The sequence below is a fragment of the Pyrus communis genome, chromosome 16 (genome assembly GCF_963583255.1).
Source record: "Pyrus communis chromosome 16, drPyrComm1.1, whole genome shotgun sequence".
Lineage (NCBI taxonomy): Eukaryota > Viridiplantae > Streptophyta > Magnoliopsida > Rosales > Rosaceae > Pyrus > Pyrus communis.
The window spans coordinates 2,035,131-2,062,860 of NC_084818.1; the positions used below are offsets into that span (position 1 = coordinate 2,035,131).

Here is a 27,730-nt window from a genome sequence, read left to right on the forward strand (position 1 = left end):
ATATATCGTGCGGTCAAAAATTATTGTAACTTTTTTTATTTAAGATTGAAAATAAAGGGTACCTGTCGAAAATTAACCGCATGATATATGATGAACGGATGTGCTTGAAAGATTCCCAGAATCCTCACAAAGAGGATCCGACGAATCCTCTCTCTCTTTTTTATATGGTGGACACAAGGGGAAAGAGATCATCTCCTGATCTTTCCCTCCAAAGCCCAGAAATCAAGTGATTTGAACCTTTAAAATTTGATTTAACGGCTAAAAACAAAGAATTTAGTAAAAACTTTTAAAAACTATAATGATTTTTGATCGTTTGATCAAATCTTAAAGGTCTGGATCTTTTAATCCCTAGCATTTGGAGGAAAAGATCTGGAGAAGATCTCTTTTCGACACAAAGATATGTTCTTTTCTTTTGACTGGCCAAAGTAGGTACATGAATTATATAGACTTCCAGAATCTAGGGGGAATCCTGATGGGACCTGGCTTCTCTACCCTCCCAATTCTCATACACTCCCATCTCCTCCTATTTGTGCAGTTACGGTTACGCCACATCAACATTTTATGTCACTATTGTTTTTTGTCTTATTATCTCTATAAAAAAAATTAATATAAAATATTAACGTGACTTAACCGTAACCGCACAAAATATGAGAGGATAAGAGTGTATGAGAACTAGGAGGGCAGAGAAAGAGTTTGATGTGATATGCATGTATTTGTATGTTATCATGTGATATGCATATATTTGTATGTTATCGATAAAGAGTTTGATGTGTTCTGGTTACGCTCAAGATTTTGCACAATCCAAGAATTCTTTCTAGTAATGTGATATTAAACATAAAAAACAGCCGGCCCCTCACATTTATCTTTTTTATTCAATTATCCAACTTCCCTCAAAAAAATAAATTTATCCAACGTCCAACCCCCAATTCGCATGACAGTACCAAGTACCTGTTAACTGTTTGCCATTCAAAGGCATTCAATGAATCTGTACTTTCTTCAAATATATGTTAAAAAATAAAAAAAAATAAAATAAAAACCAAAGATTAGCTTATTGTTTCGGGAGTCAAAATACCCACTGAGGCATTTCGGTACCAGCATCAAGAATTGAACTGCAGTGTAAAATATGAGGCTGAAATTTGTCTCAACTACCAGGGCATCCTGTGGTTATTTTAAAATTGTTTTCACTGTATAAGCTATTTTTGAGGACAAAATTGGCTTGTAACGCAATTTAAAATGTTTCCAAATGTATACACTCATCTTCCTGTCTCATTCATCAAGTGAATCATAAAGTTAACAAATATGCATTATAAGAAGAAATGTGTATACACTCGACCACACCGTAGATTTTGTCGCTTTTCAGTGCTAATAAGAACGTTGAATTTAAGCGGCAAGCACCGAAAAGCATTGATGCATGCCAGCTCAATGGTGGTGAATGGAGGTGGTATGTGTGGGTGGATGTCGTTTTCTTATGGACATTGCAAATTTGCAATTCATAAACTGACACTTCTCTCAAATATAACATTAAAATTTGGCCTTGCTTTACAAACTGTCACTAATTTATAGAGAAAGAAACTTGCTTAATATTGTTAATTATTATATATCATCACAACAATACAATTATTGCTCCTTAGATGATGTCAGTCATCAGTAGAGACTGTTTTAATAGAGTTTCACATCATCTAACTAGTTTTTCTTGTTACATTAGAAATATACTTGCCAACTTTGACTCCTGTTATTTTGAGATTATATATAGTATTTAAAGTTAGCCTCAATTTGATATCGTTCTCATAGCTTGCACCAAAATACCCCTAAAGGTCCAGTCAACTGTTGCGCCTCAATGCATTTCGGGAAGAACCAACTAGCTATGGGTTGGAGCGGCATTTCACCCCTAACCACAACTCATCCATTGATTACTCAACATCAGGCGATTTGAACATTCACTTAGTTTCACTCAAGCTTTATCTTGATCATGGATATATCACCTAAATTCGAATCCATAAGCAGTAACAATTGCCCTATAAAAACTCGCTTTTGCTACGGCCCTGGTGAGTTCGCTTAACCAAGCCACTGCCAATTCTTATTCTCTTCTAATAAAAATTGTGTTAAAAGAACTTGCAAAAAGAAAGAAAACAAAAAGAAACAAAAGGGAGCAAAATGAAAAACAACCATAAACGATGTCGTTTAATATATTTTGCCTTTGCTATTAGCCGGAGCATCAAAGTTTCCCTGCTGGCTGCTGCGCATCCTATCTCGCTAACCTTCGACTCTCTCTGTGACGGGCGGCTTGATTGCTTTGGATAATTCACGCAGGTACCAATTTCTCTCTAAAAGTTTCAATCTTTTCAATTTCCAGATGCTGTAATTAGGGTTTCGTCTCAGATCAATGCATAATTTAGCTTCCCTTATTTAGGGTTTCGCCTCAGGTCAGTGCATCCAACTAAAGGGGGCTCTTACTGTTTTTGAAATTTATTTACTTGCGGCCTTGCAGGTGCACAAAGAGTTGCTCTTGTTAATTTCGGAAGGTTCTTATATGCTTGTTGTGTGCTGGAAGCCTGGAACTTGAAGTTGGACTTTCATCATATCCCCTTTCACTGTAATGGTAAATTTATTTTCCAATCTTTTTATGTTAAGATATGCACCATATGATTGCTTTTCTGCCGTTCGGTTATCGCATTGCCGGGTTCTTTAGTATAGGTAGGTGTTAGAGTTGGAAATCGAACGTTGAGAGGGATGGAGGGAGGGAAAGAGAAGGGGGTAATTTGATGAATTGAAAAAGACTGTTTCTTTAAACTCTTGCAAGCATGATCAAATGCAATCTGACGCTTTTATTTTCGCGCGGTACATGCTATTTGACGTGTCTTGCTGATTGTGTATGTTTATGTGGGTTGGTGGGGGAGACATGTTTCTGTGTGGTCCTTGCTTGGGGCTGCTTATGGTGATTGGTAACTTCGAAAATGGCCCTTGATTTGGTTGTCTTCTGTATGAACATTGGACCTGAATTATAGGCCATTAGACCTTATAGTCGCATCCGCTTCCAAGGTGATAGGATTTCTATATCTGCGTAACGAAGGTTCTCGCTTTGGCACTTTTGTATGGCCCCAACAAAGCATTTTCACTGGAGTCTCCTTGAACATGATTCCTTTCCAAAGTAATAAGAGAAAAAAGTGATTACTTATTGTTCCACTATTGAAAACCGTTAGTATAAAGATGCTATACAATATGATCTACCCGCTGGATTAAATTTGTGACCTGTTTCATATTTGATGTTAGCTAGTGTTACGGAATACTGAATTGGGTGGTGATAACTAATGCAGGATCCTAATGGTTCTTCCGATGAAAAGAGTGAAAGTAGAATCTACATTGGTAACCTTGATCTGAGAATAACGGAGTAAGTAAACCTTTGGAGTTGAATCTTTGTTGCTCTAGTCTAGTATCTGTGAGGCTGTGAGACTTACTATTTATCCCACTCTTGCATTTTCCAGGGCTGCTCTAATTAAGATGTTTTCTCCGTTTGGGAAGATTATAACTGAGGACTTTCTGTGGCACACTCGTGGCCGAAAGCGCGGAGAGCCACGGGGTTTTGCTTTCATTCAGTATAGCAACAAAGAGGTAAGTCAGTCGCTTGTTTCTCTCTGTTATGTTTTCAAGCAATTCCTGATCTCCACCGTTAAAGTGAGCATGCAGGAAGCAAGATTGGCCAAGGAGAAGATGCATGGCAGACTAGCATGTGGACGTCCACTGGTTGTCCGTGTTTCCAGTGACAAGTACTTGGTAGAACCAGCAGACAATTCTTCCAAAGGAGTGGGCGAGGCAACCAAAACAAGCGTTTCTGGCACTAGCTCAGGATTGACAAGCAGGAGCTCCAAAATAGCAGCAATCAAGAACAAATTGAAGGCTCTGGAGGAGGAGGGCTACAGCGCCAAGAAGCAGAAGCAAGAAGCCGACACGTCCATCAACAGAAGGTAACAAACTAGGACGCTAAAATCTGCTCGATTTCAAGTTGTAATCTTCCTAAACTTGGTCCAGTTGAACACAATAGTGATAACACAGTTGATTCTGTTTCGGGATTTATGAAACATGAGATGTAATAACACAATATTAACAGGTACAAAACTATCCAGCTTCTGGAATTATTTTGTTGATTCAGCAGTGCTTTTTGTTGAGGCCGTTTTATAAAGGCTATCGATCTGTGGTGTTTCTAGGGTACATACACGTAAATAAGTATGGACACCTACAAATGCCTTGTTACATGTGTATGGACACCTGAATAAGTCACGATGATTGTACTATCACAGCTTTCAACGATCATCGGCTTATCATGTGGCTTTTCATGTGTGTGTATTGAGTACGTGTGTGGAAAAGGGTTCTCGTCGGATTATTTTCTCAGGGATTCTAGGAATTTCGCAATCATGTTCGTTTATCGTACATCATGCGCTAAGTTTTCGTTAGGTACTATTTATATTTGAATTTTAAAATTTAAATGATTTTTGATCGCACGATGTACGATGAATGGACACGATTGCAGGATTTTTAGGAAAAGGATCCGATATATAGAGGAGGTTATTAAGAGGAGATTTTCATTTTTTTTAAAATAAAAGTAGGGATTAGTTGTGGAACACACATCACATCGAACTTTAACAATTCGAGCGTCTATTTTTTCAAGTTGCACCTCTTAGATCATCCTTGCAAAATATTAGTTAAATAAGAAATATTTGAGACATTTAATGGAGTTTAAAGAAATTGACGAACACATTATTCTATAAGAATAAGTGAATTTCATCGTGATAATTAAATATGCAAATAGTTTCAAATTGAATTGAATTTTTACAAAAATAATCTATGAATTAGAACTTACAAAATATGCTGCTAGTATCTTTCGATGTAGAGTGACTCCCACAACAAATTCTTATTTAAAAAAAAAAAAAAAATTCTTTCCTAAATAGATATGTTTTCTCTTTCTTTTCCGAAAAAGGTAATTATTACTTAATATTATTAAATTTAGATGATCATGCTAGTTAACTCAGTGACTCGCTCCCCCAGAGTCCACTCCCAATGTCAACAACTTTTTGAATCTCAGCCACAAGAACGAATCTCTCTCAGCTGAGAGAGAGAGAGAGAGAGAGAGAGAGAGAGAGAGAGAGAGACGATGTCCATGGCATTGAAACTCACCGTTTCGCCCGCCTCTCGTCCGCCGTTGCCGACGCTCCAACTGTCACATTTCCCTTCCCGCCAAAACTTGAGCCTGAGTGTGCGTGCCTCCTCCCCGGGCGCCACCGTCATCGGCACAAATCAGAGCTTTCTCTCCCCTCCGAATCCTCCCAATTGGGACCGATCTGTGACTGCCAAGGCCGGTTTCCAGCTCAATGTGAACGCCCCTCTCATCTCTGCTCATGACCAATGGGGCATCTGGACGGTTCTCTTCGCCACCGGCGCTTTCGGTATCTGGTAATCCCCACAACACCCTCTCTCTCTCTCGTCCTTCCCAAGCAAGGGAAATTTCAGCTCAGTTGAGCTCGAAAATTTGAGTCCTTTTATGTAATTTTTGTTGTTAAAGGTCAGAGAAGAACACGAAGATTGGGAGCGCATTGAGTGGGGCGTTGATGAGCATATTGATCGGACTTGCAGCCAGCAGTTTGGGAATCATTTCTTCGAATTCGCCCGCGTATTCGATTGTGTTGGAGTTCCTGCTCCCGCTGGCTGTTCCGTTGCTTCTGTACAGGGCGGATTTGCGCCGCGTGGTCAAATCAACCGGCGCACTTCTCTTGGCCTTCTTGGTTGGATCAGGTACTTGGAAAGTCATGGCCTTTCTAATACTTGTGTACTTGTTTAATTATTTGGTTCTTCCTTTTTAAATTTTGATGCTTTGCATTGTGGAAATTGTAAATTGAACTAATTAGTTAAGAAAGGAAGTTACTTATATTCTAAAGAACAATGCTTGGCTACTCGACAAAAATGAATTAAAACTAAGATCTTTTAGTCATTCTATTGTAGCAAATACATAGACGGTTCATAATGTGTTTACCAATTTCGTTCATCTGTTTTTATGCAGTTATGACTAAGGAGTCTTAGTTTTAAACTTTTAATTGACTTTTTCTGGTGAGGATCTTTACAGAGCGATTGATAATATGAACGATTCTACAATTATTTCATGACATAGAAGTTGTTAGTACACGAATATATGCAGGCATAAGAATATGTGCTCAACTTGATGTGGGTTTTTGATTTTGGTCTTTGCTTCCTCTTGGTTTTGATTTCTTGCCCCTTTGTGTGTACCATAGTTGCAACAACAGTTGGAACAGTGGTGGCGTATCTATTGGTGCCAATGCGATCTCTTGGTTCAAACAGTTGGAAAATAGCAGCTGCACTCATGGGCAGACATATCGGTGGAGGTAATGTACTTACAACGTTATAGATTTACGCCCTCACACGAACAAATTGGAGCCTATTTGGTTTTGCTGACTAAGTATTTGCAATTTTTTTTTATGTAGCTGTCAATTATGTTGCCATATCTGATGCTCTTGGGGTCTCTCCGTCAATTTTAGCGGCCGGCCTAGCTGCAGATAATGTCATTTGTGCTGTATATTTTTCAACATTGTTTGCGTTGGCTTCTAGAGTACCTCCTGAGCCTCCTGTATCTGATGATGGTATGTAAATTTCTACCTTGTTATGGCATAATTGTGGATATCAAGGTGGATTTGTTGTTGGTTAAGCTTTCTTATTTTGAATGGATGCATTTGAACTTGTGGCCAGTAACAGATACTCGAAATCTAATTGGCAGGCATTGCAAAGGGTGCAGACTCTGAGCCTGCAAACAAGCTTCCTCTCATACAAACTGCTACGTCCCTTGCCGTGTCCTTAGCCATCTGCAAGGCTGGACATTACGTCACGAAATATTATGGAATTCAAGGAGGTATCCTTCCAGCTGTGACAGCCATTGTTGTTATTCTGGCGACTGTGTTTCCCAGACAGTTTGCGTATCTCGCACCAACTGGTGAGGCTATGGCTATGATCCTAATGCAGGCAAGGAACATTCTCGTCTTCTCTAATGTAGGTCTAGCGGGCGGGTGTCTTATACGAACTGACTCTTTTTTGGCAAACAGGTATTTTTTACAGTCGTGGGAGCAAGCGGGAACATATGGAGTGTGATTAACACCGCTCCTAGTATCTTCTTATTTGCTTTAATCCAGGTCGCTGTTCATCTTGCTGTGATCCTCGGAATGGGAAAGCTATTGGGGTTTGACCTAAAGCAGTTGCTTATAGCGTCAAATGCCAATGTTGGAGGCCCTACAACAGCATGCGGAATGGCCACGGCCAAAGAGTGGCCGTCTATGATTGTTCCTGGTATTCTTGTCGGCATTTTTGGCATTGCGATCGCAACTTTCATCGGCATTGGATTTGGGGTTGCGGTTCTAAAATACATGTAATGTGAAACTTTCCATTGATGATTAGCAGAAATGTTTCAAATCTGTAACAATGTGAACAAGGCAGACAATAGGGGTAAGTTGGAAGATTTGTAGATAACTCACCACCATGTCTGGTACTGCAATATATATGTATGTAATAAACCAACGGAATCCTAGTCACTGTATATATGGTGTGTTGAGGGATCGTAGTCTGCCACTAAAGCTCAATGGACTTTTTTATAGGATGACAATAAGACCAACAATGCTTTGTGGCACAGAATGTTGGGCGGTCAAAAAATAATACGTGTAAAAAATAAGTATAGTGGAGATGAGAATGTTTCGTTGGAAGTGCGGGTTCATGAGAAATGATAGGATTAAAGATAACGATGTTCGAGGTAAAGTAGGAGTGGTCTTAATTGAAGATAAGATAACAGAAAGTTGGTTAAGATGATTTGGAGATGTGAACAGAAGAATACAAATGTTTCAGTTAGAAGATATGAATATAAGACAGAGGTAAGGATAAAAGGTGTAACGGAAGACTTAAGAAAACTTAGAAGGAAACTTTAAAAAAAGAAATAAAATACTGAGAGCTAACGAAAGAATTAACATAAAACCGAGCGCATGTTTGACAAGAAAATTTAAAGCATTGCTGAATTTATTTTTAGTAGATGTTTTTAAGGAAGCAAAAGCACTTGCATTTAAAGAAGCGGTCTTGAATATTCAGTGGGCAACCAATAATGATTAGAAGTGATCCACACGTGCATTGTTCATCAGCTCACAATCTGCCACGTCATCATTAATTGCAAAAAGTACCAAATAGACCGGAGGCTCAGAAGAGCTCCCGCACTGAAACCTCCGTCCCGAAACGTTAATGGCTTCTCTCCCCGTCACATGGCCATTACTCCACCTTCCCGCCACTCCCACTCCATCACTCTCACCAGTCAAACGAGTCAAACCCAACCCCTTTCCGTCTCACGCCGTTAATGGGACGCTTCTCTTGCCGTTGACTCGTCCTCGGAGCCGCAAATGCGTCCAAGCGACAAGGGTAATTACGTCACAGCTCAGGCAGCCTATCGTCGCTACCGATGACCATTGGGGCTTATGGACCGCCCTGTTCGCCACCGGTGCTTTTGGCCTCTGGTAATGCTAATACCCCTTTCAGTCTTTTTCTCTCATTTTAGTTACTGTTTGGTTGCCGAGAAAAGAAGGTCATCGATCGAAGAGAAAAAGATTTGAGCTTTTGGTAATTCACTGCATGGAATTCATACTTCTAATCAATCCAAACATGCCCATGTTCTTATTTGACACCAGAGAATATACATTATAATTTATTTTGATGCCTATTCACACTTGCTAGTTACTTATGTCCGTTTGGTTGGGGGAAAATTTCATCGATCGAAAGAAAAAGATTTGAGCTTTGGCTAATTCACTGTCTGGAAATCATAATTGCAGTCAAACCAAACATGCCCATGTTCTTATTGGACACCCGAGATTCGAAAAGAGAAATTTTTATTCTGTGTTGATGCTAGGGAATGAGATTTTTGCTAATAATGAATGACTTGATTTGAGCTTACATTGAGTGAGTGTGTATTTGTGGATTGAATTTCAAGGTCCGAGAAGACGAAGATTGGTGGAATGGTGAGTGCTGCCCTTGTGAGCACTTTGGTTGGGCTTGCAGCAAGTAATTTTGGCATAATTCCCTTTGAAGCGCCTGCATATTCCATTGTCTTGGAGTTCCTTCTACCATTATCTATTCCATTGCTATTATATAGAGCTGACTTGCGCAGTGTGATGCGGTCCACAGGGACTTTGCTCTTAGCTTTCGTGCTTGGATCAGGTAATATTTTCTTGCTTGTGATTCTAAACGGGATCAATATGTTTGATAGGCTTTATTTTGAGTTTTGACCAGTTTTTTTGTATGAGCTAGTGGCATTGAAGCTTCATACTGATTATTTGTAACTTCATGTATGTAACAGTTGCGACTATGGTTGGAACTCTCGTGGCATTTCAAATGGTGCCCATGCGATCACTTGGTCCAGATAATTGGAAAATAGCTTCTGCTCTCATGGGTAGCTATATTGGTGGATGTAAGTGTCTTTGGAGATGTCAGCTTATGTTTATGGATATTCAGTAAACAGATCGTATGATTGTAATACGTTTCTTGATCTCTAAGTAGCAATCTCATCATCGTCAGTATGGCCCGTTATAATTTGAACACTCAAGCTGCATATGTTCGCTTATGGGCATTTTAAGGGAAAGGAAATCAAGGGTTCTTGGATCTTGGTATACTTGGAGCTAACATTGTGGCCATGTTGCTATAACTTTTATATAACCAATACACAAGAAAAAGTAGCCTTCCTTTCTGTCCATGTTATCATGTCCATTAAACGAACATGTTATGCATCCTACAACTGAACACATGATTCTACGTTTGTCTTTTGAAGCTTTAGTTTTGGTGCTTCTGAATCGGTGTGTTTAACCGTATGAGTTTATATAGTTATGACTAAAACATTTTCTTTCTCTTCCCTTCTTTTTGGTTTATTGCTGTAGCTGTTAATTATGTTGCGATTTCAGAGGCTCTTGGTGTTTCTCCATCAGTCGTGGCTGCAGGAGTAGCAGTAGACAATGTTATTTGTGCTCTGTATTTCATGGTGTTGTTTGCTTTGGCCTCTAAAATACCTCCCGAGGCCTCAACATCAACTGATGGTATGAATTTCTCATCCTGCAAATAATCTAGTCGAACTTCTTTGGCTGATGATAATTTTTCGTTCCCAGTTATTATCTAAAGGCATGCCAGCTTTAAATAATCTTTGCATATATTTCTAATTGGCAGATGTTTCAATGCAAACGGAATCCAATTACGACAGAAAGCTGCCAGTTGTAGAAACTGCCACTGCTCTTGCTACATCGTTTGTGATATGCAAGGCTTCCACATATCTTACAGGATTGTGTGGAATTCCAGGAGGCAGCTTGCCAATGATAACAGCCACTGTTGTCATATTAGCAACTCTTCTCCCGACACATTTCGCTTACCTTGCACCTGCTGGGGATACCGTTGCTTTGCTTTTGATGCAGGTAACTGCAAATAATTCTTTCTATCTTTCTATCAAACTACCTAGCTAAATCATTTCTCTGTTGATCTACATTCAGTTCTGGTATGCGTTTTGATACGATATGCTTTTACATGGGGCGTGCTTCGCAACAGGTATTCTTCGCAGTGTTGGGGGCTAGCGGGAGCATATGGAATGTCATTAACACCGCGCCTAGTATCTTTTTCTTTGCTCTAGTTCAAGTCACCGTCCATCTTGCCGTGGTGCTTGGATTGGGAAAACTATTTCGCTTAGATTTAAAACTGTTACTTTTGGCGTCCAACGCCAATATCGGAGGGCCAACGACAGCAGGCGGAATGGCCGGGACCAAAGGATGGGATTCTTTGGTTGTTCCTGCAATCCTTGCAGGCATTTTTGGAGTTGCCATTGCAACATTTCTTGGCATTGGTTTTGGAATGATAGTCCTCAGACACTTGTAGAAAATGAAGATAATATATTCCAACCGAGCACAATGATGTTCTAAGATTTATGCAGCCGACCTCACTTAGTAGGATAAGGCTTGGTAGTTGTATCCAAACGGAAATCTTTGAGCTTAGGAATAATTAATTAATTAATAATGAATGTTGACCATCAAAGTAGTTTTTGCAATAAGCACGGAGAACATGGATAAAGAATTCTGACCATTAATTAAACATGGATTACAACAATAATTATTCGATGCAACAATCACATTTCTGCTTAGTATTACCAATCTAGTGACGTTATTATACTTTTATCTATTTATAATATCACATACAAAACATGATTAATGTACTGATCTTCTGTTTATGTCAACTATTACTACACTCCTCGAATTCAGCCATTGGTCAACTGTTCTTTCATTACGCCCTAAAAAGTCTACTCTTCTTGCTAATTTAGCCACATTCCATATGGTCATGCAAGTACAGCAACCAAGGTATAATTGAAATTTAAATATGCGAATCAATTTATCAAATTGATTTTGAGTATCCGGAAATTAGAACTAAGACTTCTCATTTATAAGTAAAGAGAAATAAATTGGTTGCCAAAAATTAAATAATTATGTTCACGACAGACCTTTTCGAGGCTAGAGTCTAAAATCATTTCATATGGAGAGTTATTGAATTATTGGATTCGAGTGGGAACTGACTGCTATTCACTTTAAAAGTTGATGTGAGTTCTTCATAAGACACTTGAAGTTAACTGATACTTGCTCTCGTGTAATAAAATTTCATTACGTCATTATGCACTCTTCACGATTCACTTGAATTTATCTGATAATTTTTCTCATGTTAATCCCAATGTGCATTCCTAATATACTTACATATCACTTGAATTAATTTGTAGGTATTTCAAAGTCCACTCATTAGTTCATTGTACATTGAATTGGCAAATTAAAAGTAGCGTATGATGACTTTTTTAGAGTGTGAATAATGCTACCTGATATCGTTACATAAGGCGTTTACTAATGAGTTGTAAATGGGAATGAAAAATGCCTCTCTCCTCAACCCTATGTACGACTCTCGCCTATAAATTGCTTTAGTTGCACAGCAGAAGGTTGTATTTTTCCGAATAGCTAAGCTTATCACTGATACTCCTCTCAAACGGAAGGATGAGCAGTCAGATAGTGGTGTTAATTTTAAGGTTGATTTTCCTTGTGGTGTTTCTTGGATGGCTTATGATTTGGATTGTGCTGCCTACAAAAACCTACAAAAATGACTGGAAACCCAACTTACAAAGCAAGATCAATTCTACATATTTTGGAGAGCAAGGTTTTTTTTCTTCCTTAATTACATTTGCTTGCTTAATCAATTTAATTAAGGTTGATATTATGCTTATAAGTTTATAACATAACCTTGTGTTGTGTCATGTAATAATTTACAGGGGTTAATCTTCTGCTCTTCTCATTCCCAATGATGTTAATAGCAGCTTTGAGCTATGTTTATCTCCATCTCCAAAAGAAATCAACTAGGTCGTCCTCCTCCACAAGGTTTAATACTATAATACAACTTCTATACAATTTATTGTAAACAGAAGAAGTGCAGAAAGAAGTGCAGAAAAGTCTTGGACAGAGAGAAAGTTTCATCTTCGTATATTTCATCAATTGTTAAAACTTCTATACAGTTATCTTTCTGTATATATCTAGTTACATTGCTTAAGTACTAAGCTATTACAATACTCCCAAGATCTTGACACTTGTCATAATCTCTACACATATTCTAAACAACCTTAACTAACTACCTCAAGCATATAATATCTAACATCCTCCCTCAATCTCAGGATGAGGCTTGCCAAGTCTGAGATTGTAACAGTGCGTTTGAAATAAAGGAGTAGACAATCCCTTGGTGAGGACATCCGCAAACTGCTCATTTGAAGAAACAAAATGCACCTGCAGAAGGTTGTTTGCAACCCTTTCACGCACAAAGTGGACATCGATCTCAATATGTTTTGTCCGCTGATGCATAACCGGATTATAAGCAAGCGCTATGGCAGACATATTATCACAAAACAATGTAGTCGGACAAGGGACATCAACCTTCATAAAATGAAGAAGCTGTCGGATCCAATCAATTTCAGAAGTAGTGCTGGAAAGAGCCCGATATTCAGCTTCGGTTGAGGACCTAGAGACTGTATTTTGTTTCTTCGAAGACCAAGAAATAGGATTAGGCCCTAAATACACCACTGAACCAGTTGTGGATCGCCGGTCATTGGGATCGCCAGCCCAGTCAGCATCACTAAATGCATGTAGATCCAACTCCCCGTGTGTGAACTGAATACCAAGGTCCGCAGTACATTTCAGATATCTGAGAATACGTTTCACAGCAGCATAATGGGAATCCATAGGACAGTGCATAAACTGACACACCTGATGAACGGAGAAAGCGATATCAGGTCGAGTGAAAGTAAGGTACTGAAGAGCACCTACAATACTGCGATATAAAGAAGGATTAGTGAAAGGATGACCATCATCCTTGAGTAACCGATTATATGGTAAACAAGGTGTGGAACAGGGTTTGGAATGGACCATATCTGCCTTGACACTTGTCATAATCTCTACACATATTCTAAGCATCAGGGGAGCTGCTATGATGATCTGAGCGAGACAAAGACGTGGGATGACAGACTGGAAAGGGAACTACATGATTTTGTTGATTAATGGATATAGAGGGAGATGAGGAGACACATACCGGTGTAGAAGGAGTAGTGATAGGAACAGGACTGTGCAAAGAGAAGCTGGAATATGGAAACTCAGACTCATCAAATATCACATGTCTGGAAATGTAAAATTTAGCATGGAGAAAGTCATAACAAATAAACCCCTTGTATTTGGAAGCATAGCCTAAGAAAATACATTTGATAGTTTTGGGTTGTAACTTGGTACTGTTGTATGGTTTTAACAATGGGAAAACTGAACACCCAAAAATTCTGAGATGATGAATATCGGGAACAGCATTAAACAATAGCTCAAAAGGGGACTGATTGTGAAGAGTAGGTGATGGCATTCTATTGATAAGGTATACAGCAGTTTGACATGCAAAGGACCAAAAAAGTGGAGGTAAGGCAGCTGTTTGTAACAAGGTAAGAGCTGTTTCAATTATATGTCTATGTTTCCTCTCGGCTAAGCCATTTTGCTCAGGGGTATAGGGACAGGACAATTGATGTTGCACTCCGTTAGACACCAGAAATTGTTGGAAAGATTTACTAAGGTATTCACCCCCACCATCACTCTGTAAAGTTTTAATTGAAGTGGCAAAATGATTCGAAACATAGTTATAAAAACCAACAAAGATGGAGAAAACTTCACTTTTATTGAGAATGGGAAACAACCAACAGTGTCTTGTGCATTCATCAATGAATGTCACATAATACCTAAAGCCATCGACAGACTTACAAGGAGATGGACCCCATACATCACTATGAACAACTTGAAAGGGGTGAATTGACTTAGACACAGAATGAGCAAAGGGCAGTTTGCAAAACTTGCCTTCCAGACATGTACGACAAAGCACAGACAAAGAATCAGGTAATACAGACAGATTACATTTCTTTAACATGACCGAGACTACAGAATTGGAGGGATGACCTAATCTATGATGCCAAAGGCTAGAAGAGACTTGACGTCCAAGATATGCAACATGAGACTTTGGAGGTACAGCATTACTCCTAGCCGGAAGAGGAATGGGATACAATCCATTACTGCAACGTCCTTGGAAGAGAATCCTCCCTGTGGCCTTGTCCTGGATCCAAAAACAAAACGCATCATAGATCAGCCAACAATTATTGTCCAGACATAATCTATGTACAGATAATAGATTCTGAGACAAGCTAGGAACATATAGAATCGAATTAAGCTGCAATGGTTTTAATGGAGTGTGTAGTGTGGAAGAGCCAATATGAGATATTGATAAACCTGCACCACTTGCAGTCTGAATTGTTTCATTAGTGGGATATGGAGAAGCCAGGGACAGGTTACTAATATCAGTAGTCATATGTGAGGATGCTCCTGAATCAGTGAGCCAGAACTGTTGAGGAGAAGTATTCGGGTCACTAGACTGAGTATTGGTAACATGCATAGCTGTAGGAGTGGAAGATGACACATTGGAGTTCCTAAAATGACAATATTTAGCACTGTGATTCTTCTTCCCACAGATTTGACACCCCTCAGCATTTGCATTGGCAGCTTCAGAATTCCGGAATCGGCAATTGGGAGCCAGGTGGCCAAACTTCCCACATATCTGGCAAGAAACACCAGAAAAACTCTGTTGTCTTGGTGGAGATGTACCAAGAATACCCGGAGCATGATTCACAGTATAGTTCCCATAGTTAGGCTTAGAGTTCCCAAACCGATTCTGAGAACCAAATTGGAATTTCCCTTTGTTTTTGGTCTTGTTGTAGTTAGAGCGAAACCCAGAGGAGCCTCCATATGAATGACCATGGAAGGAGGTCTCAGCCTTGGAAGATTCACCACAAGACCGTGAGTCAGTGCTATTATTCCTAGCAACCATCGCAGACAGGAAAGGAGTAACAGGCACATTTTCAACCATTGCTTCCTCAGCAAGCAGCTGAGATCTCAGGTCTTTCATGGAAATAACATTCTCTCGACCCCTAATAATGGATCGCAGGGTATTATACTCAGAGGAGAGACCATTCAAGGTTAAGATGACAATATCATCATCATCGAAGTGAACCCCAGCAGTAGCAAGATGATCACGAGCTTCTTTAATCCTTTGCAAATACATTGAGATCGAATCAGTGCCCTTCTTAATGTTTTGCAATTCTGACTTCATCTGAAAAATAGTAGTCCGAGTAACAATCGAAAACTGTTCCTTGAGACGAATCCACAAGTCAGAAGCACTAGCACTCCCGATTGCACACGAAACAGCAGACGGAGATAAGGTCGCTGTAATCAATTGCATCAGCGCCCGATCATGCATTTTCCAAATCTTGAACGCATCAGTTTCAGCAGAAATAGAGGAATCAGCAGAACTAGTTACAACAGACCGAGCAGGACAGGAATGCGACCCATCCACAAAACCCATGAGACCATGACCTTCAAGTAGCAATTCGATCTGAAAATTCCAAGTGAGATAATTGGAATCATCAAGTTTAACAGTAACAGAAGAAGAAATTGTTGATATAAGAGACGTGATAGGGGACTGAAGAATCTTCAGCTGATCAGAAGTCACCATTGTAGCACAAAACAAGAGAAAACCCAGATGAAAGTTTCTCTAAGAACTTAGAACAAACAGTTGGTGTGCAGACACGAAAATGCACCCAGTCGAGGAAGGAGAGAACGATCAAGATCCCAAGAAGAAGAGAAATGATCAGCAATGGAGATAGAGGAGCGGAAGCAAAAGAACCAAGATCAAAACCTTCAAGCACAAAGCTTCTCAGGCTCTGATACCATGTAAACAGAAGAAGTGCAGAAAGAAGTGCAGAAAAGTCTTGGACAGAGAGAAAGTTTCATCTTCGTATATTTCATCAATTGTTAAAACTTCTATACAGTTATCTTTCTGTATATATCTAGTTACATTGCTTAAGTACTAAGCTATTACAATACTCCCAAGATCTTGACACTTGTCATAATCTCTACACATATTCTAAACAACCTTAACTAACTACCTCAAGCATATAATATCTAACATTTATAACCACTGATAATTTCGTTAATATGCTCATCGATCATCCCTGATATGCTCATCGATCTTGACTGGTGCAGTACTACCACTACCGGCGTCATTACAAAACGATTAGCCTTTTGGAGACGTCCGGTAATTGTGAAGGCTCCTCTGGGAATTGTCACTGCAATGGATCTTGCTTTTGGACTCATGTTTGTTGCACTCTTGGTCTGGTCTCTTGCCAATTACTTATATGTCAGCTTCGGCCACCTCCATATGCATTTTCCTGGCGAGAAAGTGTAAGCATATACATATATATCCTTTCTTACATGATTTTTAAAAGAATGATGATGATCAATTAAATTTTTTCTCTGTTGATTTTAGTCAATTGAATTCATGTTAATTAAGACTAATTATATGACAGGTGGGAAACGAAGTTTCGAAGTGTGTCGTTGAGATTAGGTTACATTGGGAACATTTGCTGGGCACTTCTCTTCTTCCCTGTAACTCGAGGATCTTCGATTTTACCTCTCTTCGGGCTCACATCTGAGTCAAGTATTAAGTATCATATTTGGCTCGGCCATCTCTCGATGATCCTCTTTGCTGCACATACCCTAGGGTTCGTCATCTACTGGGCCATGACTAATCAGATGGTTCTGGTGATTAACTAATTCAATCATCTTTTTTTATCTTTAATTAATTCATTGTCTTAATTGATCTTGTATATAGCTAATATCTTTTAGCTTAATTTGGTTGTATTACGCATGCGATTCATGAAAACGATTGTCTTGTTTTCTAGTTGTGAGAAGAGAATGTGTAGAATTATGTTGCTTTATGTATTTCTTCTTGTTTTGTAGTATACAGTGGAATATCTAGAGCTTGAAAAATCTTTGTATATTTATTGTTTCCTATCTTAATTTCAAAAAGGAAGAAATTGAAAGAATTGAGTGGTTCAACTTAAATTCGACATCATGTCGATATCTAGGTATTGTAGGCTGGTTGGCAGGAATCATCATATGGACATATATAGATAACAAGGACATGAATTAGGGAAGATATATATATTTTTGGCATTTTTCTCATGCGAGATTTCTACAACCTTATTCAGTTCATGGTGATGATATATTCCTAACCAAATGACTTCATGCATCATGATTTATTTTTTATTATGTATATATTTTCCTTTAAGTAGTATTGCATAGAGGTGGCAAATTAATTCATTGTGTTGTTAATGAGTATCCGTTAAGACCTGTTTAATTTGATACACCATAATATATGAGTGAGATTGCTAGTGATGATGATGGTGTAAGGTGAAATCAAACTAAATAGGGTTTAATGGATACTCATTAACAACCCAATATGTTAATTAGCCATTGCTTTTGACTTGTGTACCAACATGAAGGAATGCATACATCTCACTTCTTTCGATTAACGTATATTCATCATATAAATTTTATGAATACTGCTATATATTCACCTAATCAATCGGATATACATGTGAATGCAACTTCATCTAGATTGATTCAATAACATGATTAACTCCATATACAAATGGCTGTAATACTAAAATTAGTTTTCATCATCAATAAACATGACAATAATGTGGATAGCACCACCCTAAACGGGTAGTACTATTTACACACTCATTTTTTTTCTTCCACACACCATTATTAATTTAATTGATCCCATCTTAACAAGGAAGAGAAATATCACCAAATGCGGGTTGATCAATCCGCATGGTATCGAAATGATTAGAAAATGGAAGGGTTGCTATGTAATATACAGGCAAGCATACATATATTGCAGCCACTCACATACGTTTGTATAGTACAAGAACTACCAGTACTAGCACTCTCTGTCCAGCTAATTTACTACAAAATTACCTAATTAAGCTGTTGTGGTCAACCCTTTAAAGTGTGTTGGACATTAATTAATTGCAGCTGCTTGAGTGGAGCAAAACCTACGTATCAAATGTAGCTGGGGAGATTGCAATTGTGTTGGCAATGGCCATGTGGATCACAAGCATTCCTCGCGTTAGGCGTAAAATGTTTGAACTTTTCTTCTACACCCACCATCTCTACACACTCTACATCTTCTTCTACGTACTGCATGTCGGTGCTTCCTACTTCTGCATGATCCTCCCCGGCATCTTCCTCTTCATCGTGGATCGATACTTGAGATTTTTACAGTCGTACCAACGAGCTGGGTTAGTCTCAGCTCGCATTTTACCATGTGGTACCATTGAGCTCAACTTCGCCAAGACCCAAGGTAACTAATTTTGCTCTAGTCGTCATTATTAAATACGTTGAGCTCATGGCACATGTTGGAAAATATCAAATTTGTTGTTAACCCATATTATAACTCATGGATCAATAACGTGATTAGCTTTAAGCACCATTAAATATATATGTCGCATTTATACTTCTCACATATTGTGTATATATCTATCTGATTATATTATACGCTAGGTTTAGAAAATATCAGCTATTATACCCCAGCTAGGTTTGGAAAATATTAACTATACAGCTCACTCATATTATAATGGATGATATAATAATGCATTTATCTCTAACCATCAAATATGTTGCACTGGTACGTGCCACTATCATGTGTTAGGTATTGGTTTATTAATACTATATCCTAATGTTTGAAAATATGAATGTCTATCCACTTATATTATAAAACGTGAATTAGTAACCTTGTTTTTATTTTTTATTTTGTTGTTCAGGATTGGATTATAATCCCACTAGCATCTTGTTTATAAACGTGCCAAGCATATCCAAGCTGCAATGGCACCCATTTACAGTGACTTCAAACCCTAATATGGAGCCACACAATCTCAGCGTTGTCATTAAGATTGAAGGAAGTTGGTCTCAAAAACTCTACAAACAACTGTCTTCAAATGTGGATCATATCCAAGCTGCTGTCGAAGGACCTTATGGCCCCATTTCATCTCATTTTCCAAGGCACGAGGCTTTGGTGATGCTCAGTGGAGGCAGTGGAATCACTCCTCTCATTTCCATAATCCGTGAAATTATTTTCCAAACCACCAAACCCGATTCCCATTTGCCACGTGTACGGCTCATATGTGCCTTCAAGAACACAGATGATCTCTCCATGCTACAACTCTTGCTTCCTATTTCTTCAACCCCTTTTGATTTTTCCCACGTAGATTTGAAAATTGAAGCCTATGTCACCGGAGAGACAGAACAGCCGCCGGGATTGGCTTGGAAGCCCATCCAAACTGTATCATTTAAGACTGACCCGTTGGACTCACCCATTTCTAGGGTTTTAGAGCCAAGTAGTTGGCTGTGGCTTGGTGCAATAGTCTCGTCCTCATTCGTCGTGTTTCTCGTTACTTTGGGACTTACCACTCGTTTCTACATTTACCCGATTGACCACAACACTGGTGAAAGTTATCACTACTCTTTTACCTGTCTCTGGTACATGTTTTTAGTGTGTTCTTGTATTCTCCTGGTATCTAGTGTAACTTTTCTTTGGTGCAAGAGACAAAAGAATGCCTTGGAAGGGAAGCAATTCCAAAATATGGAAGTGCCAACTCATGACGTAGAACTTGAAGGCTTTCCACATCATCCTGAAACTCTAATTGCTCAAGCCACACAGGTGCATTACGGATCAAGGCCTGATCTTAAGAGTAAGTTAATTAAGTAATTACCTCTCTAGTATTAACGACCATTTCCATGTTTATTTTCTTGTAGTAAAACATTTTTGGACAAGTGATTAATTATTGTTTTTGTTTGCAACCCAGAAATTCTGTTGGAGGCTGAGGGATCTGATATTGGAGTGTTCGTGTGTGGGCCAAGGAAGATGAGACATGATGTTGCCAAAATCTGTTCATCTAGTTTGGTAGATAATTTGCACTTTGAGTCCATTAGCTTCAACTGGTGATGATGCATGCATGAATTTGCACTTCGAGTCCATTGGCTTCAACTGGTGATGATGCATGCATGCTTGTTTTAGCATGAACCACCGTTGTGTACGTAATGTAATTCAACCTGCAGTATTATAACGCTCAATGATGGTCGTTCGTGAGATTTACTTTCAGCACCTCTCATGTCATCTTTAAAGATGTGTAAATGTAAAATGTTTATAATTAGTTTTTTTTTTTTTTTTTTTTTTTTTAGGTGGGTGTAAATAAATTAGTAATTGATGTATCATAATATATATATATATATATATGCATGCTCGAATCGTATAATTAATGTTAATTACTATGTAGCCGTCAGCCATAACACTTGATCATTTGCAGAAAAACAATGAGCTATATAATAATGGAATATTCATATATTTGCATGCACCTACCTAGCTACTCTCGCACACACCACAGAATCCCTCAAAACCTTGTAACTATTATTTATGTACTGATTTATGGCCGGTGGGAAACAAAGTTGGGAAGTGTTGCACTAACACTAGGGATAGTTGGGAACATTGATGTCCTCCGGTAATCAGACTTCTGTTCCAAAATTGCCCTCAATTCGTCTTCTCCAAATCCATCAATTTGGGAGGCGGTGGGAGGGAAGTTGTTGGGGTTGGGGAAGAAGATGATGATATGGAGGAAAGGGGGAGGCGTGGAGGACCTGTGAAATGGGAGCTGATGGGAAGAGCTGGGAAAGAAAAGAGGGAAGGCGTGGTAGGGCTGTGAAAAAAAAAGGGGGAGGCGTGGGAGGGCTGTGCAGGTTGGGGGAAGAAAAGATTAAAGGGGATGAGTAGCTGGAAGGAGATCGGGAAGAAGAGATAATTGATGAATTTTATCTGGATACTGTTATTATATGGATAAATATAAAAATTTCTTTTGAACAAATATGGATAAATATGTTTATACAAATAAATTATATATATATATATAAATTTAAGTTTATATATATATTTATCTATATAAACCTAAATTTTATTAATTAGTACAAGAATGATTTATTTTAACAAGGACAGTTTAGTAATCTAGCTAGTTTTAATTCCGATTCATGTGAACTAGTAAACAAGTTATATGAAACCAATATCATTCTTACTCCGATTCCAGCTAGTTTAGTAAATAATTTTAACATGAATCTAATTATTTTGTTTCCCCTCAATTCAATTCCCTAAATCTAATTACGGATTAATAAACGAGCTATTACTATCTACATTGGTTCCCTCACATTCATTAAAACAAAAACTGATTCCACATATTTTGGCCAAGAAGGATTGTTTGGTTTCAGAATAAAAAATAAAAAAAAATAACAACACAACTTTTTCTTAAGTTCAAAATCCCCAGTTTCTATAAATTACAACGGTTCAGAATATCCTCTTATAAAAAAATGAAACATTTTAGTCTTACCGCATTTTTCTGGTTTTGTAGGTCCGCACCATACTTATTTATACATTCCCTATCCTATTTACAGCAACCATGGGCTGCTTATTGCTCCACATGGGAAACAAAAATGTTTACAATAACAACACAAGGTGAGCGAAACTTACCTACACCTAGTGTATGATGACTTTTTTGGAATGTGAGTAATGTCATCTAATATCGTTAGGTAACGTTTACCAAGGAGTTGTAAATGGGCATGACAAATGCCTCTCTCCTCAACCCCTATGTACGACTCTCGCCTATAAATTGCTTTAGTTGCACAGCAGAAGGTTGTATTTTTCCAAATAGCTAAGCTTCTCACTGACACTCCTCTCAAACGGAAGGATGAGCAGTCAGATAGTAGTGTTAATTTTAAGGTTGATTTTTCTTGTGGTGTTTCTTGGATGGCTTATGATGTGGATTGTGCTGCCTACAAAAACCTACGAAAATGGCTGGACACCCAACTTACAAAGCAAGCTCAAATCTACATATTTTGGAGAGCAAGGTTTTGTTAATTTCTTCCTTAATTACACTTGCTTGCTTAATCAATTTAATTAAGGTTGATATTATGCTTATAATATAACCTTGTGTTGTGTCATACTAATTTACAGGGGTTAATCTTCTGCTTTTCTCATTCCCAATGATGTTAATAGCAGCTTTGAGCTGTGTTTATCTCCATCTCGAAAAGAAATCAACTAGTTCATCATCCTCCACAAGGTTTAATACTAGCTATAATACAACTTCTATAAAAATTAACATTTTATAATTTCGTTAATATGCTCATCGATCATCGTTGACTGGTGCAGTACTACCACTACCGGCATCATTACAAATCGATTAGCCTTTTGGAGACGTCCGGTGGTTGTGCAGGCTCCTCTGGGAATTGTCACTCCAATGGAGCTTGCTTTTGGACTCATGTTTGTTGCTCTCTTGGTCTGGTCTCTTGCCAATTACTTGTATGTCAGCTTCGGCTACCTCCATATGCATGTGCCAGCAGGCGAGAAAGTGTAAGCATATATATACATATCCATACATACATACATACATATATATATATATATATATATATATATCCTTTCTTAAATGCTTTTTAAAAGAATTACGATCAATTGATTTTTTTTTTTTTCTTGATTTTAGTCAATTAAATTCATGTTAATTAAGATTAATTTCACGACAGGTGGGAAGCGAAGTTTGGAAGTGTGTCATGGAGATTGGGTTACATTGGGAACATTTGCTGGGCACTTCTCTTCTTCCCTGTAACTCGAGGATCTTCGATTTTACCTCTCTTCGGGCTCACATCTGAGTCAAGTATTAAGTATCATATTTGGCTCGGCCATCTCTCGATGATCCTCTTTGCTGCACATGCCCTAGGGTTCGTCACCTACTGGGCCATGACTAATAAGATGGTTCTGGTAATTAAATAACTTAATCATCTTTTCTTTTTCTTTTTTTTTGTTTTTATATATATTTAATCAATTCATTCAGTCCTAATATTACCTCTTGTATATAGCTAATAGCTCTTAGCGTAATTTGGTTGTATTATCCATGCGATTCATGAAAATGATGTCTTGTTTTCTAGTTGTGAGATGAGAATTTTTAATGTCTTGTTTCTTCTTCTTTTATATCTTAATTTCAAAAGGGAAGAAAAAGAAGTGTGTGGTTCAAACTAAACTCGATTCGATACATGTCTACAGCTTGGTGTCGTAGGCTGATTGGCAGGAATCATCATATGAAAAAATATATATGTAGACAAGGGGGAAAGGAATTAGGGAAGATATATATCTGTTTGAATTTTTTTCATACGTGATTTCTACACCCCCTTATTCAGTTCATGATGATTATATATATATCCTAACCAAATGACTTCATGCATGATGATTTATTTTTTAGTTATGTATATAATTTCTTAAATTAGTAGAACTGCATATGACTTGTGTTCCCTATGAAAAAAATGCACTTATATATCTTGCTTCTTTCGAATATAATATTTATATATGTATAAATTCACCATATAAATTTTATGATCACAGCTATATATATATATATATATATATTCAAGTAGTCAAAACTTCAAATAATCATCAGCATGATTAACTTCTCATATACTGGAAAGTGTACGTTGCAGCCACTCACTTAAGTTTGTATAGTACAACAACTACCAGTACAAGGAAATTTTTTTCGTAATGTCATAATACAATTGGTTGGAAATTTATTTTTTTATGTTTATAACCATTTGTATTATTACATTTAGTGTACCAGACTGCTGTTTAGATACACTGAAAAATTTCTCCAATACTAGCACTCCCTATCCAACTAATTTACTACAAAATTACCTAATTATGAGGATGTGGTCAACCCTTTAATATGTGCTGGACATGAATTAATTGCAGCTTCTTGAGTGGAGCAAAATCTACGTGGCAAATGTAGCCGGGGAGATTGCAATTGTATTTGCAATGGCCATGTGGATCACAAGCATTCCTCGCGTTAGGCGTAAAATGTTTGAACTTTTTTTCTACACACACCATCTCTACGCACTCTACATCTTCTTCTACGTACTGCATGTTGGTGCTTCCTGCTTCTGCACAATCCTCCCCGGCATCTTCCTCTTCATCGTCGATCGATACTTGAGATTTTTACAGTCGTACCAACGAGCCGGGGTAGTCTCAGCTCGCATTTTACCATGTGATACCATTGAGCTAAACTTCGCCAAGACCCAAGGTAACTAATTTTGCTCTAGTCGTCATTAAATACGTTGCGCTCATGCACGTGTTGGAAAGTATCAACTTTGTTGCTAATCCATATTCTAATGCGTGGATTAGTAATGTGGTTCACTTTACGCACCCATTAAATATGTCGCATTTAGACTTCTAATGTATTTTTATTTATTTATTCATTTATACGCTAGGTTTAGAAAATATCAACTCTTATACCCCTAGCTAGGTTTAGAAAATATTAACTATATCGCTCACTCATATTATACCATATGAATTAGTTATGCATTTATCTTTAGCCACCATTAAATATGTCGCGCTTGTACTTATCAGTGTCATGTGTTAGGTATTGGTTTATTAATACTATATCCTAACGTTTGAAAATATGAATGTCCATCCACACTTATATTATAAAACGTGAATTAGTAACCTTGTTTTTATTTTATTTTTTTGTTTGTTTCAGGATTGGATTATAATCCCACTAGCATCTTGTTTATAAACGTGCCAAGCATATCCAAGTTGCAATGGCACCCATTTACAGTGACTTCAAACCCTAACATGGAGCCACACAATCTCAGTGTTGTCATCAAGAGTGAAGGAAGTTGGTCTCAAAAACTCTACAAGCAACTGTCTTCAAATGTGGATCATATCCAAGCTTCTGTCGAGGGACCTTATGGCCCCATTTCATCTCATTTTCTAAGGCACGAGGCTCTGGTGATGTTCAGTGGAGGCAGTGGAATCACTTCTCTCATTTCCATAATCCGTGAAATTATTTTCCAAACCACCAAACCCGATTCCCATTTGCCACGTGTACGGCTCCTATGTGCCTTCAAGAACACAGATGATCTGTCCATGCTACAACTCTTGCTTCCTATTTCTTCAACCCCTTTCGATTTTTCCCGTGTAGATTTGAAAATTGAAGCCTATGTCACCAGAGAGACAGAACAGCAGCCGGCATTGGCTTGGAAGCCCATCCAAACAGTGTCGTTTAAGGCCGACCCGTTGGACTCACCCATTTCTAGGGTTTTAGGTCCAAGCAGTTGGCTGTGGCTTGGTGCAACAATCTCGTCCTCATTCGCCTTGTTTCTCGTTACTTTGGGACTTACCACTCGTTTCTACATTTACCCGATTGACCACAACACTGGTGAAATTTATCACCAGTCTTTTATCTGTCTCTGGTACATGTTTTTGGCCTGTTCTTGTATTTTGCTGGTATCTAGTTTAACTGTTCTTTGGTGCAAGAGACAACTAAATGCCTTGGAAGGGAAGCAAATCCAAAATGGGGAAGCGCCAACTCATGAAATAGAACTTGAAGGCCTTCCATATCATCCTGAAACCCTAATTTCTCAAGCCACACAGGTGCATTATGGAACAAGGCCTGATCTCAAGAGTACGTTAATTAATTATCTCTCTAGTATTAACGACCATTGTCACGTTTATTTCTTGTAGTAACACATTTTTGGATAAGTGATTAATTACTGTTTCTGTTTGCAACCCAGAAATTCTGTTGGCGTTCGAGGGATCTGATATTGGAGTGTTGGTGTGTGGGCCAAGGAAGATGAGACATGATGTTGCCAAAATCTGTTCATCTCGTTCGGCAGATAATTTGCACTTCGAGTCCATTAGCTTCAACTGGTGATGCATGCCTGAGCTACCGTAGTGTAATATAATTCAGCTTGTATTATAACGCTCAAATAATTGTCGTTCAAGAGATTTGCTGAAAGATTTGCTTTCAGCACCTCTCATGTCGTCTTTAAAGATGTGTAAATGTAAAATGTTTATGGATTTGTATGTTTTTTGTTTTGGGTGGGTGGAAATAAATTAGTACTAGATTTATCATAATATGGAATCTACATATGCTCTAATTGTACAATTAATGTTAATTACTATGTAGCCATCAGCCATGGCACTTGATCATTTGCAGAAAAACAATGAGGTATATAATAATGGAGTACTCATATATTTACATGCACCAACCTAGCTACTCACTCACATATCAGAGAACCCCTCAAACCTTGTAACTGTTATTTATGTACTGTTTTTTGGCCTGTGGGAATCAAAGTTGGGAAGTGTTGCATTAACACTAGGGATAGTTGGGAGCATTTGTCTAGCCTTTCTCTTTTTCCCTGTGGGCAGAGGATCTTCCATTGTGCGGATCATTGTCCTCGCATCAGAGGCAAGCTTCAAGTACCATATCTGTCTAGGGCATCTTGCCATGATGCTCTTTACGGCGCACGGTTTATGTTTCTATTGGGGGAGCACAAACCAAATTTCAGAGGTAATTAAATTTCCGAAGCTTCAAAACACTATTTAGAAATGAGCCATTCTCACTATGAAGCAATTGCTGGTGTAGATGTTGAATGGAACAAGAAAGGCGTTTTGCAAGATCTTTGAGCTCTTCTTATACACTCATCATCTGTACATTGTCTTCCTTGTCTTCATCGTGTTTCACGTGGGTTTCTCCTACGCTTGCATAATGCTGCCGGGCTTTTACCGCTTCCTGATTGATAGGTTCTTGCGTTCTTGCAATGTCAGCGTAGAATTCGCATGGTTTCAGCCCGTGTGAGGCTGTTGAGTTGAACTTCTCCAAGAGTCCAGGTGAGAAAACAAAGATGATCAATCCTAGGCGCCAAATGAGCTCTAAATAAATACTACATCGAGCTTTCCCACAGAACTCAATTATTCTCCAACAATCATGGTGTTTGTAAATGTGCCCGGCATTTCAAAGCTGCAATAGCATCCTTTTAGTGTTACTTCTAGTACCAAATTTGATCCCAACAAGTTGAGTGTTGTGATCAAAAGAGAAGGAAATTGGTCTGAGAAATTGTATCAGGAATTGTCATCCTCTCTGCCCGCCACCCGCCCAGAGGTCTCAGTCGAAGGACTGTTGGGACCCGCCTCAAGCAACATGCTAAAGTGCTCACATTGTAAACCATTTCCCCAATATTTAGTATGCCAAATGTGTGCGCTAACTTGACTAACATGGTGAAAATGACATGCCAGTGCAGGCACGACATGATAGTTGCATAAACCCAATTGACCCCGACTCCAAACATGATATTTTCCGACTCAGCTAGATCTG

At 38.4% G+C, this 27,730-nt stretch overlaps 5 protein-coding genes and 1 pseudogene across 8 annotated transcripts; all 6 read left to right on the forward strand.

The window, feature by feature from the left end:
* Nucleotides 1-1,904: 1,904 nt before the first annotated feature.
* On the forward strand, nt 1,905-4,142 carry LOC137720293 (uncharacterized). 3 transcript variants are annotated; one of them, XM_068459343.1, is made up of 6 exons: nt 1,905-2,045; nt 2,208-2,310; nt 2,411-2,599; nt 3,315-3,388; nt 3,483-3,609; nt 3,685-4,142. In XM_068459343.1, the coding sequence occupies exons 3-6, from the start codon at nt 2,597-2,599 to the stop codon at nt 3,964-3,966; spliced, it is 486 nt and encodes a 161-aa protein (XP_068315444.1). In that variant the 5' UTR covers nt 1,905-2,045; nt 2,208-2,310; nt 2,411-2,596; the 3' UTR covers nt 3,967-4,142. The 3 variants fall into 3 exon arrangements, with proteins under 3 accessions (XP_068315444.1, XP_068315442.1, XP_068315443.1); XM_068459341.1 differs by having other exon boundaries at nt 1,906-2,045; nt 2,489-2,599; XM_068459342.1 differs by lacking the exon at nt 1,905-2,045 and having other exon boundaries at nt 2,172-2,310; nt 2,489-2,599.
* A 933-nt stretch (nt 4,143-5,075) lies between these two features.
* LOC137720096 (uncharacterized) lies at nt 5,076-7,601 on the forward strand. The gene is made up of 6 exons (XM_068459108.1): nt 5,076-5,445; nt 5,555-5,784; nt 6,279-6,389; nt 6,489-6,644; nt 6,779-7,020; nt 7,101-7,601. Exons 1-6 carry the CDS (start codon nt 5,147-5,149, stop codon nt 7,422-7,424), a joined length of 1,362 nt encoding a protein of 453 aa, XP_068315209.1. The 5' UTR covers nt 5,076-5,146; the 3' UTR covers nt 7,425-7,601.
* A 558-nt stretch (nt 7,602-8,159) lies between these two features.
* On the forward strand, nt 8,160-11,180 carry LOC137721286 (uncharacterized). Of its 2 annotated transcripts, XM_068460392.1 has the most exons (7): nt 8,160-8,379; nt 8,441-8,543; nt 9,014-9,240; nt 9,380-9,490; nt 9,954-10,109; nt 10,237-10,478; nt 10,609-11,180. In XM_068460392.1, exons 1-7 carry the CDS (start codon nt 8,295-8,297, stop codon nt 10,930-10,932), a joined length of 1,248 nt encoding a protein of 415 aa, XP_068316493.1. In that variant the 5' UTR covers nt 8,160-8,294; the 3' UTR covers nt 10,933-11,180. The 2 variants fall into 2 exon arrangements, with proteins under 2 accessions (XP_068316493.1, XP_068316492.1); XM_068460391.1 differs by having other exon boundaries at nt 8,168-8,543.
* Nucleotides 11,181-12,083: 903 nt separating this feature from the next.
* LOC137721481 (ferric reduction oxidase 4-like) lies at nt 12,084-20,525 on the forward strand. The gene is made up of 7 exons (XM_068460574.1): nt 12,084-12,243; nt 12,356-12,461; nt 16,692-16,889; nt 17,015-17,249; nt 18,531-18,858; nt 19,319-20,245; nt 20,360-20,525. Exons 1-7 carry the CDS (start codon nt 12,084-12,086, stop codon nt 20,497-20,499), a joined length of 2,094 nt encoding a protein of 697 aa, XP_068316675.1. The 3' UTR covers nt 20,500-20,525.
* Nucleotides 20,526-22,282: 1,757 nt separating this feature from the next.
* Nucleotides 22,283-26,639, forward strand: LOC137721251 (ferric reduction oxidase 4-like). Its single transcript, XM_068460353.1, has 7 exons — nt 22,283-22,442; nt 22,549-22,654; nt 22,744-22,944; nt 23,115-23,349; nt 24,328-24,655; nt 25,112-26,038; nt 26,148-26,639. The coding sequence occupies exons 1-7, from the start codon at nt 22,283-22,285 to the stop codon at nt 26,285-26,287; spliced, it is 2,097 nt and encodes a 698-aa protein (XP_068316454.1). The 3' UTR covers nt 26,288-26,639.
* Nucleotides 26,552-27,296, forward strand: LOC137721087 (ferric reduction oxidase 3, mitochondrial-like; annotated as a pseudogene).
* The last annotated feature ends 434 nt before the right edge of the window (nt 27,297-27,730 follow it).

What these genes read in the sequence shown, in the direction of transcription:
- LOC137720293 (XM_068459343.1), top strand. An exon ending in CTTGATCTGAGAATAACGGA is followed by an intron (nt 3,389 to 3,482) that starts GTAAGTAAACCT and finishes TGCATTTTCCAG; the next exon opens with GGCTGCTCTAATTAAGATGT. An exon ending in TTCAGTATAGCAACAAAGAG is followed by an intron (nt 3,610 to 3,684) that starts GTAAGTCAGTCG and finishes GTGAGCATGCAG; the next exon opens with GAAGCAAGATTGGCCAAGGA.
- LOC137720096 (XM_068459108.1), top strand. Translation starts at nt 5,147, where the DNA reads ATGTCCATGGCATTGAAACTCACCGTTTCGCCCGCCTCTCGTCCGCCG. An exon ending in ACCGGCGCTTTCGGTATCTG is followed by an intron (nt 5,446 to 5,554) that starts GTAATCCCCACA and finishes TTGTTGTTAAAG; the next exon opens with GTCAGAGAAGAACACGAAGA. An exon ending in GGGCAGACATATCGGTGGAG is followed by an intron (nt 6,390 to 6,488) that starts GTAATGTACTTA and finishes TTTTTTATGTAG; the next exon opens with CTGTCAATTATGTTGCCATA.
- LOC137721286 (XM_068460391.1), top strand. Translation starts at nt 8,275, where the DNA reads ATGGCTTCTCTCCCCGTCACATGGCCATTACTCCACCTTCCCGCCACT. An exon ending in ACCGGTGCTTTTGGCCTCTG is followed by an intron (nt 8,544 to 9,013) that starts GTAATGCTAATA and finishes TTGAATTTCAAG; the next exon opens with GTCCGAGAAGACGAAGATTG. An exon ending in TTGCTTTGCTTTTGATGCAG is followed by an intron (nt 10,479 to 10,608) that starts GTAACTGCAAAT and finishes GCTTCGCAACAG; the next exon opens with GTATTCTTCGCAGTGTTGGG.
- LOC137721481 (XM_068460574.1), top strand. Translation starts at nt 12,084, where the DNA reads ATGAGCAGTCAGATAGTGGTGTTAATTTTAAGGTTGATTTTCCTTGTG. An exon ending in CATTTTCCTGGCGAGAAAGT is followed by an intron (nt 16,890 to 17,014) that starts GTAAGCATATAC and finishes ATTATATGACAG; the next exon opens with GTGGGAAACGAAGTTTCGAA. An exon ending in ATCAAGGCCTGATCTTAAGA is followed by an intron (nt 20,246 to 20,359) that starts GTAAGTTAATTA and finishes TTTGCAACCCAG; the next exon opens with AAATTCTGTTGGAGGCTGAG.
- LOC137721251 (XM_068460353.1), top strand. Translation starts at nt 22,283, where the DNA reads ATGAGCAGTCAGATAGTAGTGTTAATTTTAAGGTTGATTTTTCTTGTG. An exon ending in TGACTAATAAGATGGTTCTG is followed by an intron (nt 23,350 to 24,327) that starts GTAATTAAATAA and finishes AATTAATTGCAG; the next exon opens with CTTCTTGAGTGGAGCAAAAT. An exon ending in AACAAGGCCTGATCTCAAGA is followed by an intron (nt 26,039 to 26,147) that starts GTACGTTAATTA and finishes TTTGCAACCCAG; the next exon opens with AAATTCTGTTGGCGTTCGAG.